Source organism: Mus musculus, chromosome 10 (assembly GCF_000001635.26).
Source record: "Mus musculus strain C57BL/6J chromosome 10, GRCm38.p6 C57BL/6J".
Taxonomy (NCBI): Eukaryota; Metazoa; Chordata; class Mammalia; order Rodentia; family Muridae; genus Mus; species Mus musculus.
The window spans coordinates 6,825,648-6,846,618 of record NC_000076.6 but is presented as its reverse complement, the minus strand read 5'-3'; the positions used below and the strand labels follow the sequence as shown (position 1 = coordinate 6,846,618).

The following is a 20,971-nucleotide window of genomic DNA, read 5'->3' as shown; positions in this document are numbered from 1 at the left end:
CCAAACACAGCAAGACTAATGAAAAATGCAACATCTTAATATAATCACTCAATGAGGCCAGCGACAGAAAGCTAATGGAATTGGAGGCTTACAGTGGATGATTGCCAACTGAATTCAGTTGATGTGATAGCATTGGCTGCTCCAGACTACAGCCTGCAGTTCTGGGCACTGTGAATGTAAATGGATCAACTAACTATGACAGCACTTGCTAGGCCATGTGGGACTTCTGTCTTAGTTACTGTTCTGTTGCCCTGAAGAGACATCACAACCAAGGGAACTTATGAAAGAAAGTGTTTATCATGGGCTTGTTTATAGTTTCAGAGGATGAGTCTATCACCAGCATGGTAGGGAGCATGGTAACAGGCACATGGGCAGTGGAGCAGTAGGTGAGAGCTTAGATCTGATCCTCAAACAGGAAGCAGAGGGAGGGGGGGAAGGAGGGAGGGGGGAGAGAAAGGGAGAGAGAGAGAGGGAAGGAGGGAGAGAGAGGCATAGAGAGAGGGAGGGAGGGAGGGAGAAAGAGAGAGGGAGAGAGAGAGGGAGGGAGGGAGGGAAGGAGGGAGGGGAGAGAGAGTGAGGGAGGGAGAGAGAGAGGGAGGGGGATGAGAGAGGGAGGGAGGGAGGGAGGGAGGGAGAGAGACAGAGAAAGAGGGAGAGAGAGAGAGACTCCAGGGAGACACCTCCTCCATCAAGATAACACTACCTTATAATCCTTCCCCCCAAAATTCCACCAACCAGGTACCAAGAGTTCAAATATATGCACCTAAGGAGCAGGTCTGTTCTTACTCAAATTTCTACAATTCCATCTTCTATTTTTCTTAATTCTATTGGTTGTCAAAATTATTTTCTCTCACAAGCACCACATAATGTTATTGTGCAGCTGAGGCATTATTTGTCATCATTATTATTAATTATTATTATAATCACTTGTGTGTATGTGTCTATGTGTGTATGTGTGTGTGTGTGTGTGTGTGTGTGTGTGTGTGTGTGTGTGTGTGTGTGTTTGATGTGCACATTAGTGGAGGTGTTTACAAAGGTAAAAGGCATTGAATGCTCCTGCAGCTGGGTTACAGACAATTCTGAGTCAGTCCTTCTGGGTTCTCAGAACTAAGCATAGGTCCTTTGTAAGTGCAGTACGTGGTCTTAGCCATTCAGCCATTTCTTTAGCCTCTGAGTACTATTTGAATTCTCCTGATATTTGCCACCATATGGGAGATCAAAACACAAGCCAATGCAGTTCTTCTGAAGCTGATCTGGTGTCATTACATTGATGGTTTTATGTTTATGGGTTTCAATAAAAGTCTTGAGAAGCTCGTTAGCTCTGATAAGACACAATGTCCAACCATTCATGTCAGAACCATTTGCAAAAAAGGTATGGCCCAACCCTAGAGAAAACAGTGACGACATTGTCTACGCTTGGCTTGCACTATCAGAAAAGAGGAAACCTGGCTTTTAGAGGCAGTATTCAGGTGTGATCTTTGCAGTCGGTCTGTTGACTTAAATGGGAGTTTCATCAAATTTGGCTAGGAAAAAAAAAGGATCAGGTAGCATTGGAGGCTATCCCAAAAGATCAGCCAGAAGCCTCCTTTGAATTACAGGTCTCTGGGAAGGGAGTCAGCCTCTAACCAGAAATACCCCTTGGGATTCTGAACCCATATGCTCTGTCCCCTGACACTAACCACTTTATTCGTGGAAGGAACTGTTTGGACCCTGAAGGTATAGGGAAGAAATAATACCATCCCTGTTATCTTACAGCTTCTGTCTGGCTGAGCAAACTCATGACTCACCAGAAATAAGTGGCGACCTGTTAATGGTGCTGTTGCTGCGTTCACCACCTCTGTCCACCTGCGGTGTGAACAGAAGAAGTCTGCTGTTGGCAGGCTTGGCCCACATTATCCCGCTGTACCTGATGCTACGAGAGGCATCTCTAGACAATGAATCACTGTGCACGTGAACTCACAGAGAGGCCTCCTTGTTACTTAAGCTCATGACTACTCTTAGGCTTCTTGTGACACCTAATTGCCCTGGGGTTATATAATGTCTAGTGTCTAGACAATAGCCACTGGGTGACTGTGGCCATCTGGCTTAGCCAAACCAATGCAATAGCAATCTAAATCAAGTTTCAGTGAATCCCAACAGGGGTGATATGCCCATTTTGTTGTATATTTATATAAAAGACAAAAATGCCCATATGGTTTATGTCCAAGGGCAGGATTGCTGCTCTTGGGCTTATTAATTTTTGTGTGTATGCTCATGCATGTAGAAATCAGATCAACATGTTAATTTCTTCTATGGCTTGCTGCTCTATTTTTGAGACATGGTCTCTTATTGAGTCCTAAGTTCACTGGCTTGGTTAAGCTTGGTGGCAGTGAACTTGAGAAGTCTTCCTGTGTGTGTTCCTCCCCTCTAGTGATAGGATTTCAAATGTACCCTGTCGGGCCTAGTTTTAACATGGGTACTCGGGTAGTCATGCCTGGTCTAGCAAGCACTTTATGCATTGAACCATCTCCCCATACCTAGGTTCATTTTAAATTACCCACCATCAGTGGCAATGGCACACTTTGTAGATGTTTTCTTTATTGAGACCGCAGGGATACTGAGGATATCAGTGTTTATATGGTTTCCTACTTCTATATAGTACTGACTGTGAACACTGTCCCTTCCATCAGAGTTCAAACCTAGAGAAAGCTCAGAAAGCTATCTTTCACTCTATGAGCTATAGCCAATGAGATGGAAAGAGCCACAAAAATCGGCAGGTAAGTCTGTACTCTCTGATGATAGATGAATCTCTGTTTGGTCTTAATCCATAGTCTGGATGAACATGGTGGAAGGCAGATATGGCTTCCAAATGCTTCTGTTTTTGGATTAGTACCCACAGCATGCTGGCTTAATTTATGCAAATGATGAGCAAAGAGTCCAGGTGGTTTTCTGTAATTAGACTTTTGGTCTTCTCTGGGACTTAGTTGCATCCGTCTCATGTGATGTAGTGCACAGTTAAGCTTGATACTGTACATCAATCTCATCTTGTCAATGACCTTCTGTTGATAGTAATTCTAATCAATCATTGATTGAAAAAAAGTGGGGGCAGATCTGGTCTGAGCATTTACAAACACCTAATCTCAGTTGTTGATGGGATGGCACAACCATGTAAACATGCATGGCTAAGAAGGCAGATTGACAGGTGAAGCTGGGGGAGATATACAGTGAGCATCTCTGCCTAGCTTTGCTTACTGAGTGAGGTTGCAGATCTTATTGATTCTGAATAGTTTCTACTGCTAGTCAGTTTTGAACTGTCATTGTCCAGTCACAGGAGGACTACAAGGGGACTACTTTGGGGTGCTTGTTCTTAGGGAAGGAAGATCAAGCTATTTATTGTTTGCTATAAAATATATGGGGCCCGTTGCTCTGGGTTCTCAGGCAGTGGTGCAGCTCACCATGTTTGCCTGTGGTCTGGCCTCCCTGTGTTGTGCTGTGAGGCACAGAGTAAGGGGATTTCACGACTGTGTTGGTGGTTCTGCTGGTTTCTTGACTTCTTGTCCTCCTCAGATCGGTGATGAGCTCTTGATGAGACGTCACCACCAGAACTATACACCCAAGCTTCTTTCTGAGCAGAAGGACACTGCAGTCACACATGTCCATGGAGTTGGTGGTTGACAATAGATACTGTACATACATATATAATATTGCATAGATATGATTCTCTAATGTTATTTTTTTTTCATTTTATAACCTTTCCAGGAAGTCAACTAGCAAATACCCTCTAGGCTATGTTTTTCTCTGTTAAAAAAATGTCTCAAAAGCTTTTAAGCTCCAAGGTGAAGTTTATTTAAGGAATTTTAGTTATTTTTCATAGAAAGATTGTTGTGTTAGAGCTGGAGAAAATTTAAAAGATTATGTTTTTTAACTTTGACACCTTTGAGAAGTGATGTACTCATTTGTACTGGATAAAAATGCTAATTTAATATTACACTTCTTGAAGCCCCCGCTGCCCTTCCACTTTTCCTTCCATCTAAAGTTGCAACTGAAGGCAGTAACTGATTCAGGTACTTTGGAAACTGATCAGTCCTTGCTTGTAATAGACTTTAAAACCCCATTCATTAGAGAAATCATCAAAACAGAGTCACACAAAAACTATTTGGAGCCTATGACTCAGAGGCAAAGATCTCAGTGTTCCTAAGTGTCTGGAACTCATCCTTTCTTCCAAGCCTCACTGCCTGGATCAGACGTGGTGGGATTTCTCCTTATTCCTGATTTTACAGTATAGCCTAGATATGATATGGGGATAAGGAGCTGCATGTAGTATTTCTAAAGCACAGTGATCAGACAGATTATGTGAAGAACATTCTATTCTTTGAGAGGAGTTTATGTACAATGCAATTTTCATCTGAAGTCACGAGATGCCTTTGATGTGCACTCACTCAGTCCCCTTTGTGTTTAATGCAGCCCTGGCAAGAAACATGTTTAAGCATGTCTATCTGTCTGTCTGTCCACCCGTCTCTCTCTCTCTCTCTCTCTCTCTCTCTGTGTATGTTTGTATGTGTATGTATGTATGAGAACATGTACACATGCATGTAGAACTCAGAGGACAACATTGGGTGTCATTCCTTGGGTGCTGTCTACTGCTTTTTGAGGCAGGCTCTGTGAAACTCAAGTCAACCAATTAGGTCAGAATGGCTCGCTGGCAATTTCCAGAGACACATGCCTTTCCACCTTTCCAGAGTGGGCACCTCCATTTCCAGCCTTTTTGCATGATGGATGCTTACAAGGTAAGCACATAACCAACTAAGCAGTTTTCCCAGCCTTTATTATAAACATGTAGTAACATCTTTCTATTTTTTTTTTTTGTTCTAAATTTGGTCAAGAAGGAGTGGAGGAAAACCTAATACTTCAAAGGACCCACACATGATATACCAGAACTCACTCTGTAGACCAGGCTGGCCTCGAACTCAGAAATCCGCCAGTCTCTGCCTCCCGAGTGCTGGGATTAAAAGTGTGCGCCACCACGCCCGGTTACTCCTGCTTTTAATGTCAGGTGATTTTCTGCCATGGAAGAAAGCTTAAGTGATTATGGTTTTTTTTTTTTTTTTCATTGAGAGAATCTTGCCCCAGAGACGGAATGATGCAGTCAACCAAGTTCTAATTCTAGGGCAAACTTGTAGGTCAATGATCTTCTGGTCATGAAGAGATGCCATTCAACAACCATTGGCATGGAATGTTCTCCCACAAGCGGTTGCCACTGGGGTTGGCACCAGCATTAGGTACTCTGCTCTCTATGGTTACATTTGCCATATGGTAACAAAATATCTTTGGTGTGCTTCTCCCAGTTCTGTGTATATGCCTTTTCAAAATAAATCTATTTTCTGCAAACATATTGTATTCAAAACAAAAGAACGTGTCATTTACAAGCCTAACACTTAGCAACATGCAATTTAATTAGAGAAAAACATACCCTAAGGCTGCACAGACTGCCTTCCTCATAATTATAGCCAGAAAGCGGTAGGCTTCAAACAAAGCAAAACAAACAAACAAACAAACAAAGAAAATGAAACCCAAACGAAGCACAAGCTCTGCTTCCAGAGAGAGTTTTAGTATTTTGTGTGTCTGTGGATGTATTCAGGACACATTTGAATGCATGGGAGTGAGAGATTAACAATCAGTTTTAGAATTCTGAATTTCTTGAATTCTGAGACATTGCTACTTATTTTCATACAGGTTTAAACCGCGGATCAATTCACAGCTTTGGGCCTGATGGCCTGCAGGGGACTTGTCAAGCCTGATAGTACGAGGTGCTCTTCCAACTATGGAGTTAGGACAGTGTAGTGCTTCTACATCTAAAATATGTCACACCCCCTGACATTGTCTATTGAGCATTGCTAACCATAATAGTGTTCTACAAGAACTTGATGGAACCAGAAAAAACAAAAAACAAAAAACAAAAACAAAAACAGCATCTTGATTTGACACTTGTCCCCTTTGGTGCCCTAATTATCAAGGCTTAACATGATAGCCAAGTGTCTCTTGAATGTAGGCATAGCTCTCCACATTAAAAGCTTCTAGGAACAAGAGGATAACAGTCTCAAAGCTTACAAACATTTTTTTCCCCAAACACAAATTGAACCTACGAATTAGCTGCAACTTTTTGTCTGTTAATAACAATGCAGTAATTTTTAAAAAAACAATTCTTTCTTTGATTGTATTGAAATATCTTCCCCTGTAACTTTCCTCATGGCTTTACTAGTGGGGTGATGCTGGAGGGGGCTAGTTTACTGCCTACTTTCCTCTAAGTGTTTGCTAACTATCAGGACTTTTGAAGTCACATCTCTTCCAGGTAACTACCTGAAGATTTTTTCCCATTAATTAATTTATTTATTTACATTATATCCTAATCACTGTATCCTCCTCACACAGACCCTCCCCTCTGCCCTCATCTTCTGAAAGGGTGGGGCCCCCCTGGGTATCCACCTACCCCTGCATATCAAGTCACTTCAGGGTTAAGCGAATCACATCTTCTTCCACCAAAGCCAGACAGGCAACAGCTTTAGAGACAGCTGCTACTTTACTTGTTGGGGGACCCACATGAAGATGGAGACGCACATCTGCTACACGTGTAAAAGAGGCCTAGGTCTAGCTCATGAATGCTCTTTGGTTGGTTGTTCAGGCTCTGAGAGCCACCAAGAGTCCAGGTTAGTTGACTGTGTTGGTCTTCCTTTGGAGTTCCACAGGAAGGCATGAAAATATTTTGACTCCTCCCACCATCTTGCTCACCGATTTAATCTACTCATTCCATTACTGAAGTGTGAGGCTTGTCTGTGGGAGACAAACATTTCTCTAGTCCCAGGCACTAGAATTGTCTTTGTAATCTAATCACCATGGATTAGGTGCCTTGGGTCATGTTGTTAGTCATGAAATAAAACCTCTCTGAGGCCTTACCATATCTACTCTAACACTCATTTGTTTCTATAATTGAATTTTCGGGCTACGAATTTTCTCTAGTAAGCTCTCTATTTGTTTTGTATTTCAGTGTTCAGGAAACCTTGTCTAATCAGTCCGTTCATTCACATCATGTCTCTGCTGACTGAGGCTCCTAAGAATACAATGAGATAAAATTTTATAAAGCTAAGTCATAGCATCATTAAATTTAGATCAGAACTAAACACAGTGTATGGTTACAGAGATTGATAGAGGTTTTCAAATCTACATAAACCACTGGTTCTCGAGTTCATCCAATTGTGCCATCTAGTAGCTAATTTCTTTCTTTGCAATTTTGCCAGATGCAGTCTTGCTTCTCAGAGCCACCTGCTCCTCTCACTGTGACCCAGGTTCTGGGACAAGTTTACACAGCTTGATAGTTTGTGGTTGTTCGTTTGCTAGAATCTTTCCCATTAATCTTGGGGCTCTATCTTACCCAATATGTCAGAGACTCCTCTTACTCCTTGTGATTTACGTCCAGGGCTTTATAATTTATATTTTTCGAGTTGTATTTCATCCTGAAGATCTCTTGAGGCGTTGTTATTGTTAGGAAAGTAGGCCTTGTTCAGACCTTTCCAGTGTTAGCAACACTTCACCTTGATTGGCCCTTTTTCTTTGTGAATAATGATTCGGGCTGCATGTCATTTTCTCTGAAAGAGCAACTCAAACTAATATTAATTCTACAGGATCTGAATGAGACTGGATTTGGCAATATTTAGGGGCCTTTGAATAACTGACATTTTAGCCTAAATCAAAGTGAAGAAAGCACAGAAAGAAAGACAAGAAAGACGTACTTAGCTGTACATTGTAACAGGGGCTAAGCAGCAGATTTATCATCAATGCACAGAAGTCTTATCCCATTCTACATATATTAATTCTGTAAGTTATCAATTAGGCTTTGTTGTCAAAATACGTAACACTATTTTTCTTGATTGATATGTTTTTCTTTCTTAATATCATCTTCCATAAACTCTGTTTGCCTGTCCCCTATCTTGAGGGTACCCATTTCAGCACTATGAGAAGTTATCTCTTTCCTTTGAAGAAACTTTAACATCCTAATGTCCCCCACACCCAGAGATATTTAAGTTTCATTAAATCAAAAGAAGCAGATGGTTTTTCCTTTAGTTATGAAACATTTTTTTTGATCATTATGAAGAATTGCTGATGTTGGAAATGTAGGCATATAACCAGGATGGTAAGGGATAGACATCTGCATTTCAGGCATTCTTGAGGTTTTTGGTGTGCCTGAAAGACACACAAGAAGAAGTAGTGGATTTGGAACGTAAATGTGCTATCTAGATTAGCCTTCTTCCTACCTTAATTGTCTACGTCTTCTCAGTCCTCTCTGTCCCCACCTTGTCCCCTTCCTTCCTATAGACAAATGACCCAACTTATTTTTTCCATGCTTTCATTCTAGGATCAAAGAGCTATTATTTCAAACTGTGATGTCACTTTTATCTTGTGCTCCATGGAGAGCTAACAAGTACATAAAATCATTTTATAAGCTACTCACATTGCGGGGGGTGGGGGTGGGGACTGCTCACTACTTCAGTTCTAGAAGGTCTGATACCATCTTCTGGTCCCTGTGGGCATAGCACTCATACACACTAACACACACACACACACACACACACACACACACACACACACACACACAAAATTAAAAATAAAAATACCATCTTCAAAATAGTAAATTTCAGCAAATGAGAATATTTTCACCAAAGATGTCCACAAAATAAGAATTTAATACTTCAGTTTAGCTGAGTAAGATAACATCTAATTTGTAATAGTTGTTATATTTTAAGAATTATATATGTATAGCAATAGGAAAAGTGAGCATAAGGAAATTAGATATTAGCAATATTGTTTCACCTAATCTTTAAAACTCTCCCTGCCAAAAGAAAAATACACATCAAAATCAACATAAAACTAAAATGAGAGAACCAAAAAGCAAGTCACATGGATTGACAGCCTGGATCATAAAAATTAAAAGTAATTTGAGTTAATTCTCAGTCGCTACATTTGAACCATGGCACTGGATAAAATCTTCCATAAAAATGTTTCCTACATTTTATAGATTACTACTCATACTGCATATGATTAAATAATATATGCTTCTCTAGTTACAAATAGATCAATACATGTTACTGAAGCCAAGTGTATAAATAACATTTCTAATTAAACATTACTTTTCTCTTATTATAGTTAATAGATGGAACATACTAGCTACTGCTGTTATTTGTGGTATATCATTCAAGTAAACCTACATAACTTTAATTTCAGACATACATTAAGATGCCCATTTATAACACACACACACACACACACACACACACACACGCCTGCACACAATGGTTGAACCATTTCTCTTTTGAACTAAATAGCTGAAAGAAAAGCCATTTTGGCTTCATTCACCAAGAATGCATTAATGTTGTCCAGTACTGTAATTTTGGGAGCTATTCTAATCTGGAGCTTTTGTTATGGAATTGATATCATTTCTTCCCCAAATTAGCTCTCCACAGATGTCTTACAAAGACTCATGAATCTGGTTTTTGAGAGTGATGTAGCTGATTTTAAAGATGAGGCGTTTGCTTTCCCTTCTCTGGAGAGGCTGTAGTTTTCTAGCTTATTCAGATACAAGTATCTCCTGATTTTTTTTTTTTCCTGTTCTTGGATTTAGATGCTAAAAAGGTGCTTTCAGGATGGTAATCAGAGGATTTGGGAATGGCTTTACCATACTAATGAGAAAAATTAATATGATGTTAGCTTTATTGCGATTACATGACTTAACCCTGCAAGGCTCATTGATACAAGTGAAGGCTCATTTTAAAACACAGCTGTATTATTTGTAAATCTTGTGATTTCCGTTGGTGAGCAAAACATAACAATTGCTTATCAGATATGGTATTAACTGAAGGAAAAGATACAATTTATTTATTGTATGTGTGTTCTGTGAATGGATGTGCATGTATGTGCTTGGGTGTATGTATATGTGTTGTGTGTGTGTGTGTGTGTGTGTGTGTGTGTGTGTGTGTGTGTGTTTGTGTGTGTAGGCTAGTGGTTAAAGTCAGGTGTCTTCCTCTATTTCTCCCTAACTTATCTTTTGGGACATGAACTCTCACTGAACTGGAAGCTTGCTGTTTCAGCTCCTCTGGCTGTCCAGCAAGCTCCAGGCATGTCTGTCTTTCTATCCTCCAGTGCTGAGGTTACAGATGTGTGCCATTATCCTGGGTTTTTATGTGGGTGTTAGAGGTCCAGGCTCAGATCCTCATGGTTAGGCAGCAAGTACTTTTCCCACTCTTGAAATCAGGGAGTTTTGAATAGTGTTTTATTTACAATGAAGATTCCTGGGGCCACACAATAAGCCCTAATTCAATTCCTTCAAGGATATCTTAAAGATCCTTTATTTCCTGAAGTTCACCACAGAGGCAGAGGATCTCTGGCTATGGTCATACCACACTCACTGAAAGAGGCGTAACATTGGGGGTGGGTAGAGGAGAACAGCTCTCAGTTATTCTTAAAGTGGTGCTGCTTGTCCAGAGTCTGCCTGGTACTGATTATTGGATGTTGTATAAACATTTAACCTCCACGAACACTTTTCCTCTCATGATCATTCCATTAGAGATGTTATAGAATAGAGATGTGCTGGACCACACAAAACCACCCTTTAGTTTGTATGCTGGTTTGGGAAAGGAACACAGCATTCTATTATGGTTATGGTTGGAGTATTTAAATAATAACCAAGCTGACCTAAGAGAGTCACCCCAATTCATATATATATATAAAGGTCCCCTTGTGGGTGGTGCCATCACTGGGCTGGTAGTCTTGGCTCTTTAAGAGAGCAGATTGAGCAAGCCAAAGCAAGCCAGTAAAGAATATCTCTCCATGGCCTTTACATCAGCTCCTGCTTCCTGCCCTGCCAGAGTTCCAGTCCTAATTTCCTTTGGTGATGAACAGCAGTATGGAAGTGTAAGCTGAATAAACCCTTTTCTCCCCAACTGCTTCTTGGTCATGATGTTTGTGCAGGAATAGAAACCCTGACTAAGATACACACACACACACACACACACACACACACACACACACACACACACATATATATATATTTAGCTAATTTTTTTCAATATCAAGTAAAATGTGCCTTATATGGTAAGATCGAGGTAGAAAGCAAGCAGGAAAGACACTGAGCATGGGCAGTGACATTTCAGGTCTGAAGGAGACTGATGTCACCCAGAGTCATAGTGGGCAGTGTTCTGAAGTTCAACAGGATGGCAGGATGGTATGGGGGTGGGGAAATTCAAGTGTAACATGATCAGACAGAACATAAATGCTTTCGCTGGGATCCACCTAATCAAGATAAAAAATCTGTAAAGAGAACACACTGGGCATAAAGTGACCCTGGGAGCCTCAGAGAGACCAGAAAACTGAGCTTGGGATGAGCAAAGTCCAGAGGAGAATATTTCCCTCACCGGTTCTCAGTGAGGACAAGACTTCTCCAGGACAGGTCTTGGTCTTTTAAAACATCTCGTTAAAAATCAAATTAGAAGACAAGGGCATCTGAGAACACACTTTTGCAAACTCTAACTTGGGATTAGAATACCAATGGATGTGGAGGAGAAAGCCTACTGTTCATTATTTCTGGAGGATGGGCCAAAAATGTCAGTGTTATGGTGTCATTGAGTTGTTATACAAGAAAGAGTTCTTCCACATGCACTCTATAGCTACAGTGCCACCAGCCCCTCCCCTTATTCAGCTATTCTGGAGTTATCTATGGAGTGCTTTCTAACATCTCATGGACAGGGAGAGGTGGATACCAGAGGCATCAGAAAAAGCAAGATGAATGTGTTCCTACCATTAGGAAACAATGGGATAGCTGTCTACTACAGCATGAACAACTTTGACCTCAGTTATCTTTCCTCTCCCCTCTCTCCATCTCTTGACAATGTGCTCGTAGTTCCTGTCATCAAGAGCTAGAGTCTTTCCCCCATTCAGATCTAGCTGGATGAGTTATTTGATTGATAGTAGACATGGATGTAACTTGATGTCATTTCCTTAAAGGGTCATGTGTCTCTGTGTGTGAGTGAATGCGCAGGCAGTTGCCCGAGGTTGATTCTGGGAGTAACCTTGATCAGTTTTCATCGTATTGAGGTAGGGTCTCTCCACTGAACCTAGAGCTCACTTAACATCCCTGGTTTCTCCAGGAATGGTTGGTCTCATGTTTTCCATGTTGCACCACAGGCAGGCTGTTGCCCCCAACCTCCCAGTATTCACTTGGGCTCTGGAGATCTGAACTCTGGTCCTCCTGCCTGTGCAACATGTCACTGAGTCATCTCCCTAGGATACTTTGTGCTATTTCTGTAACCAGGCTTGAAGAAGTGAGCCTGGTTTCTCTTTTCTCTCCCTCAGAACCTGTGGCCAGGATGAAGACAAGTTTGAGGTAACACTCTAAGGATGAGTGTCTGTGGACTTAGACATTCCTGCTGTGGCAATCTTAGAGCAGGTGACTGACATCCCTGATGGTGGCTGGCTTGAGTGAAAATTGTTGAACCTCATCCAAAGCACAAGCAGGCAAACCTGGCCCAACTTTTACTGACATATCCTACAGCTGTAGCCTGCATAATGGTTGTTTCTACCCTCTAGGCTTGTAGGAAAAATCCTTAATGAGATGCTTTTACTGGACTATGGGACTCTGGATGCATTCTGGGTATAGAACTTTCTGGTATGTATGGCTTATCTATTTACCTTGCCAACCGTCACATTGTCACTTCACTCTGTGCTGTGTGGACATGGCCTCAGTGTCCATCTGTCAGAATACAGACACCCTGGAGAGGTTGGACATTGCATCTCTGATCTGCAAGGTAGGAAGTTGACTAATGTGCTTGATGTGTGACATATGGAATATGACAAATGTGTGTGTATATATATATATATATATGTATATACATATATATATACATATATATATGTGTGTATAGGTATAGATTTAGTCATAGATATAGATATAGATGATATAGATATAGATATAGATATAGATATAGATATAGATATAGATATAGATATAGATATAGATATAGATATAGATATAGATATAGATATAGATATAGATATAGATATAGATATAGATATAGATATAGATATAGATGAAAACATAAAGAGACAGAACATAAACATTGATAACCGGGACAAACTTCTAATACTTCTAACTAAAAACTTTCAATCACTCTAATCCAGTTAGCCTTGTTTCCTAAAAGGATGGCTCATATTCTAAACAAAGGAACGAATAAACATGAAACCTACAGTAACACACCACCTGCTAGTTAGATTCTCACTCTGAGGTAATCCCAATGATTCCCATTGGCAGAGCCATGTAGCCTGACTCTTCCTTCAGATCTGATTAGAATAGATGCCAGGAATGACCACCACAGGCTTTACTGTCGCTCCAGCCAGCCATTCTCATCTGACCACCTTAACCCCAAAGGAAGACACATCAGTGGAGATGGGTGAATAGGATCTTTGATTTCTGTTCATTTTCAATTATGTCAGGGCATCTTTTCTGCTTCTTTCTGCTTCTCTTCTTGGTCTAGCTCTCCCAGCTGGGCCTTTGGGAGGCCACCAGTTCCAGGCTAATGTGCTTTTCTGTTATCTGATGCTGACGCTGCTCCGCAGAGGCAGTGATAATGATAAGTGCTAATTGGATGTATTTTTAAAGCAAACCTTTTAGTTACTTAGGACAGAGCTTCTCCAATTATCTTCCCTTCTACTCTCTGGCTGTGCAAGATCCACACTGACATGCAAACACTGGGTGTGGAAGGGAGTCGAAGGCAGCGTTAGAGAATCTGAAGGGCAGCTATGTTTAAAACAGGGATGTGCTGGAATAGAGAGCTTGGGGCTCTGCTTCCATTAGAGGAAGGTCAGGTGGGTCAGGAAGGATAAGAAGGCCCCATGTGTCTTAGAGGAAGCAACCAAGCAGCCACGCCCCTGTGAGCCTGGGAGGGAGATCCAGCATGACACGTAGGGAGGGGAGGAAGAGCCCCAGCTTTTGTGTTCCTTTTCTTTTCTCTAATGAAAGTAAAATATTTCAATGCCCAAGATTTGAAGCTCAGTTTAGGGTAGATAGCTTCAAATTTCATTATCTAAAATGGGTTGGAGAAAAAAGGAAAAAAAAATTTAAATCCTTACTCTTTCAAAGTGATGGGCAAGAGTTTGAAAGCCCCTTAAAAAAAAAAAAAAAAAAGAGAGCTGCCTAGAAAAAGGAAAGGCTTATGTGTCTCGATGTGGATAACAACGAGTGGGGCATGGGGAGGAAGCAGCAGAGAAACCCATTTTTGCCTGGCTTTGATTTCTGAGCTGGAAGCAGGGAGATAAATTTGTTAATAATTGCCTTTGAGTTGGGAATGAATCTGCCACCATTACCACCATGTTCTCTAAGGGTGCTGGTCACATGTATTGCATTAGGCACACTTCCCATTTGGGTATGAGCATTCACGTCTTCTGAGGCAGATTCATCTAGGTTGTATTACATAAATCTGAGGTCAGTTAGACAGATTGAATGTAGGCTATGCTGGCTAGTCACAGTTGAGGATAAACAGAACAGTGAGAGAGGGCTGTGGTGGAGAGACAGCTAGCACCATGGTGGCCAAGGCCTCCCTCTGGCTGCTCCTCTGCAGGACTTGGTAGTGAATCCTTTTTATGTGACTCCTCCTAGCCTTGCCACTTGACAACGCAGAGTTTAGCCCAAGTATCATTTATTTACTCAAAGGAGGGTTGAGTTTCGACTCTGTGTTACTACAAAATTATATTCACAGTGATTTTTAGGTGTGGGAAGGATTTTGGAATATTTATTTAAACCAATATGAATAATTAAATCATATATGCACTGAGATTTAGGAAAGGTGTCGAATTATTGCAATGTGACCAATTAGGCAGTTTTACGGGTAAGAGATCTCCCCCTCTTTGTTCATTTCTTGTGTGGTTACACAACTGTGATTGAATCTTGGATCTTCTTGGGACTCTCCTGGGCATAGTAATACATGTCTAAACTTCTAATTAGTCTAAATCATTTCCAAATAGTATGGAGAGTGTTTAAAATTAATTTTAATATAGTAGTTAGGTAATATGCTGGCATTTGCTCTAGTGTTCAGACTCCAGAATCTACAAAACAAAGCCTTAATAAATATTAGAGATGGCCTATCAAATATATATATATGTATATATATATACATATTTATATATATACACACATATAAAACATGTACAAGTACAGCATATATGTGTGTGTGTATACATACATACATGTATATATATGGTCACTCATAATAACATATATATATATAACACATATATATTAACATATACATATATACACTTTTTTCTCGCTTGGGAATATCTTGTACCTATGACCACATTGGACAATGTTCTTTACAGATTTGGGGTGGGGTTTGCTTTTAAATAATAGGGATATTAGCAAGATATTTTGGATTATAGAAAGTTGCTGTGTGAATCAAGACTCCAAAGTGAGATTATTTCTAAAATGTACTAAAGCCATTTATTTTGCAAAGGAGACAAGGCTCTGAGGATAGTAACTTTCAGCAGCATAATATATTGTTACTTATAGTCTCCCCTCCCCCAGCCTGAAACCTGCTTGCTCAGGGGTGGAGCTTCCTGCTCATTCGTTCTGCCACGCCCACTGCTAGAACCTGCGGAGCCACACACGTGCACCTTTCTACTGGACCAGAGATTATTCGGCGGGAATCGGGTCCCCTCCCCCTTCCTTCATAACTAGTGTCGCAACAATAAAATTTGAGCCTTGATCAGAGTAACTGTCTTGGCTACATTCCTTTCTCTCGCCACCTAGCCCCTCTTCTCTTCCAGGTTTCCAAAATGCCTTTCCAGGCTAGAACCCAGGTTGTGGTCTGCTGGCCGGACACAACAGTTACTTACCAAACATCTAAATGAACTTACACACATACATCAAGCATATTTCTATGGCACATCTTCCTAACACTATGATCAGAATTTGGTCCCCTACTCCCTCTCTATTTTTAGGCTTGGCCTGGATTCTCCAGTAACCGACCTCCTTAAGGATCTAAATCTTAGACTGGTATCAGGTGCTGTGTTTTTATATGTTATACATAATTCTAGAAAGCACATACCTGGTGGTTAGTTCGATCCACTGTATTAGCCGTGGAGGGGTGTTCCCTAGTGTTTTGACGGATTCGAGCAGAGTTTTGCTGTTCGATTGTGGAGGAAGTTGGGATGCAGAACTCTCTAAAACATCGTTTGAAGTTTTCATCCAGGAACGCATAAAGAACTGGGTTCAGGCAGCTGTTTGTGTAACCCAAGGCAATGCAGAAGTGCCAGGAAACAGTCTGGAAAGTGGTTTCTGGAATCGTGATCAGTGCTTTGATGATGACATAGATGTGGATGGGGGTCCAGCAGACAATAAATACAGCCACGACCACCAGCACCATCCGGGTGATCCTGCGCAGGTTCCTGTCCTTTTCTTTGGAGCCCGACAGCATGCGGACACTCTTGAGTCGTAAGATCATCAGTCCATAACACACAGTGATGATGAGGACCGGCATGATGAAGGCGAAGATGAAGACACAGATTTTGAGCAGGTTCTCCCAGTACCATGTGGGATGAGAGAACGTGAGGGTGCAATCTATGGACCCTGGAAGGAAAGAAGTTTCAAGAAAAATTAGCAGCGACATTTAGTTATATCATCAGGTTTTAAAATTGCACCTTTGCCTCCTTTGCCTAGGTTGTTGCTTACAGATGGGTAAGAAAGGAAATAAAGAAATTAAGGGAGATTGATGTACAGGGAAGTTTCTTTCTTCTTTTCCTTCCCACATTTTCTATTTTTCTGCCCACTTGGATCACATTAAGATCTTATAAAGTGAGAAGTTTTGTACATTTCTTAATGAGTCAGACACTCTGTGGGATTTAAGCTGCTGTAAGATATAACCATTGTCCAAGGTTTCTAGGATTTTTCCTGTTAATGGATTCTTTCCCCCACCCCCACCACTTCTGGATGGCAGCTGTGTTAAAACAGGAGATGTGAATTTGTCAGGTAGGCAACTGCTTGGAAATTATGAGCAAATCTCACTAAAACATTTGCTGGGCTCAAGCTTTAATTACTTTTGTGAAAGCTATGTTCCTACTTATTCAACATTTTGATGAAGTAAGTACAGAGAAATCGGGAATAAGTAGACTTTGTTCTTATTAAAATACCTAGAAGGCTTGTAATTATAGAGAAATATTTTCATTTCAAAATATTTAAAGGCATTTTCTTAATTCAAAGTACAGTTTGACAAAGATGCTGGACCGTAAATTCTGCTTGGTTTAGACATCACCACCAGTTCAGACTGTAAGTACCCTCATCCCTGACTCAGGCCCCTGTTAACCCTTACCCTGCCTGTATTTTGTGGTTGCCATGAACATTACGGGCAGACCAATGGCAGAAGAGAGGATCCAGTTGCAGACATTGACAATTTTGGCATTTCGGGGGGTACGGAAATCCAGGGCCTTGACCGGGTGGCAGACGGCAATGTAGCGGTCTACACTCATGGTGCAGAGGGTGAAGATACTGGTGAACATGTTGTAGTAGTCTATTGAGATCACGATCTTGCAGAGGATGTTTCCAAAGGGCCACGTTCCCATCAGGTAGTTAACACTCTGAAAGGGCAGCGTGCTAGTGGCTAAGGCATCTGCCAGAGCAAGGTTGAAAATGTAGATGTTGGTGGCAGTCTTCATTTTGGTATATCTAGGAAACCGAAGGACAGCAAAGAAATTACTTATTGGAGACACCACCTAGTATTCTCTTAGGAAAACATCAGTGGTTAATGGAAGACCCTGACAGTAGACCCAGGACTTTTTCAAAGTGAGAGTTGATGTTTGTAATTGAGTGCCCAGAGATAAATAGTAATTTCCCCAGTCACAAGTTTTCTTTTCTATTAAATAGGTACTGCAATAGAAAACATGGCATTCTGGGGTGTTGTTTATTTGTTTGAGGATCTCATGTATCCCAAATTAGCCTTGAACCCGCTATATACAGCAAAGCTGATCTTGAACTCCTGATTCTCCTAACTCTAACCCCCAAGTTCTAGGAACATAAGTATGCACTGCCATGCTTAGTCTGTTTCCTTTTTTTTTATGTGTCAGCCATTGTGACTGGTGTAATTGGTGTGGGGAATTGCCAGATGGATGATTCTAAACATATATAAGAATACAATTTAACATACTTTATATAACATATTATATAAATATATAATTTAATAAAATAACATAAAATATATCCATATATATAACCACATATGTATATATGCATATATGCAAATATATTCCATATATATGTATATATATATGTATATATATATAATTATTAACCACAATTGTGTGCATAGCCCTGTGTTTCTCTACATGCACATAGATACACATCATAGGCACATCCATGTCCATGTACTGGTCACTATGGACCATGGAAATGATCATTGACCAGAAGAGCTAAGGAACATGTAAGGTGGAAAGCATTTCAGAAGCCACATTTTGTCTTAAAGCTCAAGTAAGAAGATGGGGATAGGAACAGGGAATACTAGGAGGACAAAAACTCCAGCCAAGGGGTTAGAGTTAAAGCGCTACAATGAATATATTTGTCAGGAAGGGTAAAATCCTACCAGGAAATTACAGTGAATATGAGGGAGAGGTAATACGGAGGCAGGGAGTAGATGCAACTGTGTGTTATGGTGAATAAGTCCTCATCCAGTGGATGGTGAAAACTTAAGCTTTTCTGCTTTATGTGTGAGGTCTTTATTGAGTTGTTATTGACATGAGACAAATGATACATAGTGAGTACAATTTGCTAAGTGTTGACATATGTATAGTAGTAAAATCAGTCATCAAAATCAGTGTCTGGTAAACCACTGCCATTAGAGCCAGCTTTCCATGCCTCTTTTGTAAATAGCTGTTAGAACACAGCTAGACTGTTTATCTGCATCACTGGGGGGGGGGGGGGTCTACAGCTGCTTGATACTCCAGTGGCTGCCTTGAATCATTTGCCAAAGAGACCTGTAAGATATAGCATTTTCCTCTACAGAAAAAATGTCAAACATTTCCTCACATAGCTCTGTTAGCTTTGTCCTTTCCTTCACAAACTCTACCCTAACATTTCCCAAGCAACCACTGCTCCTGGTGTGTTTTCTGTCACTAAAGACTCATTGGCATTTCCTAGTGGTTTATGCAAATAAACATCCAATAATGTGTGACTCTTTGTCTCATTGCCCTCTGTATAACTGCTTTCATGTCACCCTTGTGGTTGCATGCATCAAAATCCTTCCTTTTGTCTTGCTAAGTTTTTCTTTGTGTGACCATAGCCCGATTCCTTCCTCTAGCCATTTGTCAAAAGGAAGTGATTGGCGCAGAGCTTTTGGCTGCTGTCTATTAATCTATTATGAACATCCAAGTAAAAGTAATCTGTGTTCTATTCTCCTAGCTGAACATCTAGGAGTGTTGTCTGTCTTGACAACACTCTGTAGAGAGTTGAATGGCAAGGTAGGAATGATACACAGAACATTTATAATAATAAATGAGATTGATGAAGGAAGCACATTCTGCACTTAGTTACCACCTGTGGTTTTTCACATTTAGTCTTTGTGTACTTGAAATCTTTAATGGTACCCCAGCTTTACTCTGGAAAATGACTCCTTTCCATCATCTATCTGTGAACTGTCCAGTAGGCTCTATTATTAGTTCAGGGAACAAAGATGTTGAGAAGAGTCATAGGAAATAACGATGGCCTTGGGTTTCAGCAGAGCCACTATGATTTAGATGTTTTGATTTTTTTTTTTTACATGGTTTGTATATTCACAGTTTGGCCTCCAGTATGATGGTGTTTAATCGTAAGGGGCCTTTAAGAGATATGAGTAGCAGAGAATCTTTAGCCCCCTTGTTGAGTCTTTTGTCTTCAAAATGAATTGACCTGGTCATTCTAAACCTGGTTAGTACTTGAGTGAGGATTTCTATAAAAGGGCAAGCCTGACCCCTCCCCTGCATCTTCCTGGCCTTCCTGCAGCCATGTGGTAATTTCCTCAAGCATGAACAGCTGTTGTGATACAGCCATGATGTGATGCAGAGAAGGGTTCTCACTCGAGCTGCAGCCATGCTGCTTGGAATCTTAGCCTCAAAGGTTGTGATCTGTATAAACCTCTTTTCTTTGTATATATCCAAAGGTATGGAAACGTATTCTTTCTATAACCATGAGGAATGAGCTAATTAATACCCAGATTATTTTTCAGGGAAGGAGAGAGAGAGAAAGAGAGAGAGAAAGAGAGAGAGAGAGAGAGAGAGAGAGAGAGAGAGAGAGAGAGAGAGAAGACAGACACAGGACAGAGTGAGCACTTCAGAGGGCTCAAACATGAGAAGTGTTAGAGTCTATAGTTGTTATGAAAATTCATTTCAAAAAATAAAAAAACAAAACCCTGCCTAAGGAGTTGAGAGAGCACACGGAAATGTAATACTTGAAGCAATGTTTTCCTTGAACTTGTTATGTACAGAAGATAGCAAGCTCCTTTTAAATTTCAGTTTGTGCATAGAGTTTTTCAGCTACATGAGTCTAAGAATCTAACTCAGCCCCTACCAGCTGATTTTTGTCGTATTATAGAGCCTCTGGTATAGGGGCTTAAGTCAATGTTCCAAGTCTGTTTTGGTCTCCATGAACAGCAGAAAGCTGAAACTTTAGACTGTTTCATGGATATCACCAGAACCGGCCAGCTGAGACTGCTTCCAGAATTCCACCTTTGACACCTGGTTCTTTCTGCAGAACTCACAGAACAACTGGTAGATTCCAGATGCAAGGCTACTTTGCTTTATAACTGTTACTGCCATAAAGAATTTTAACATAAGAAGATAGAGACAGCTAGTTAACTTGAGGACATAAATCAGTGGTGATTCAGTAAAGAGCATCTACCAAACAAGCATAGGTAATTTCAATGGAAGCAAACAGACA

The 20,971-nt window shown here is 40.7% G+C and overlaps 1 protein-coding gene across 14 annotated transcripts in view; it reads right to left on the bottom strand.

Moving 5' to 3' along the window:
* Oprm1 (opioid receptor, mu 1) overlaps window positions 1-20,971 on the bottom strand; it is a 279,617-nt gene that overhangs the window by 191,591 nt on the left and 67,055 nt on the right. For 8 of the 14 annotated variants that reach the window (NM_001302795.1, NM_001302796.1, NM_001302794.1 and 5 more), the window contains exons 2-3: window positions 17,382-17,734; window positions 16,122-16,642 (exon numbers count right to left, since the gene is read on the bottom strand). In NM_001302795.1, the coding sequence (NP_001289724.1) occupies window positions 16,122-16,642; window positions 17,382-17,734 (874 nt within the window). Of the gene's footprint in view, window positions 1-5,238; window positions 6,054-8,059; window positions 8,215-13,150; window positions 14,103-15,979; window positions 16,643-17,381; window positions 17,735-20,971 lie in introns of those variants that run through there. The other 6 variants (NM_001304948.1, NM_001304938.1, XM_017313827.2 and 3 more) reach the window with 6 other exon arrangements.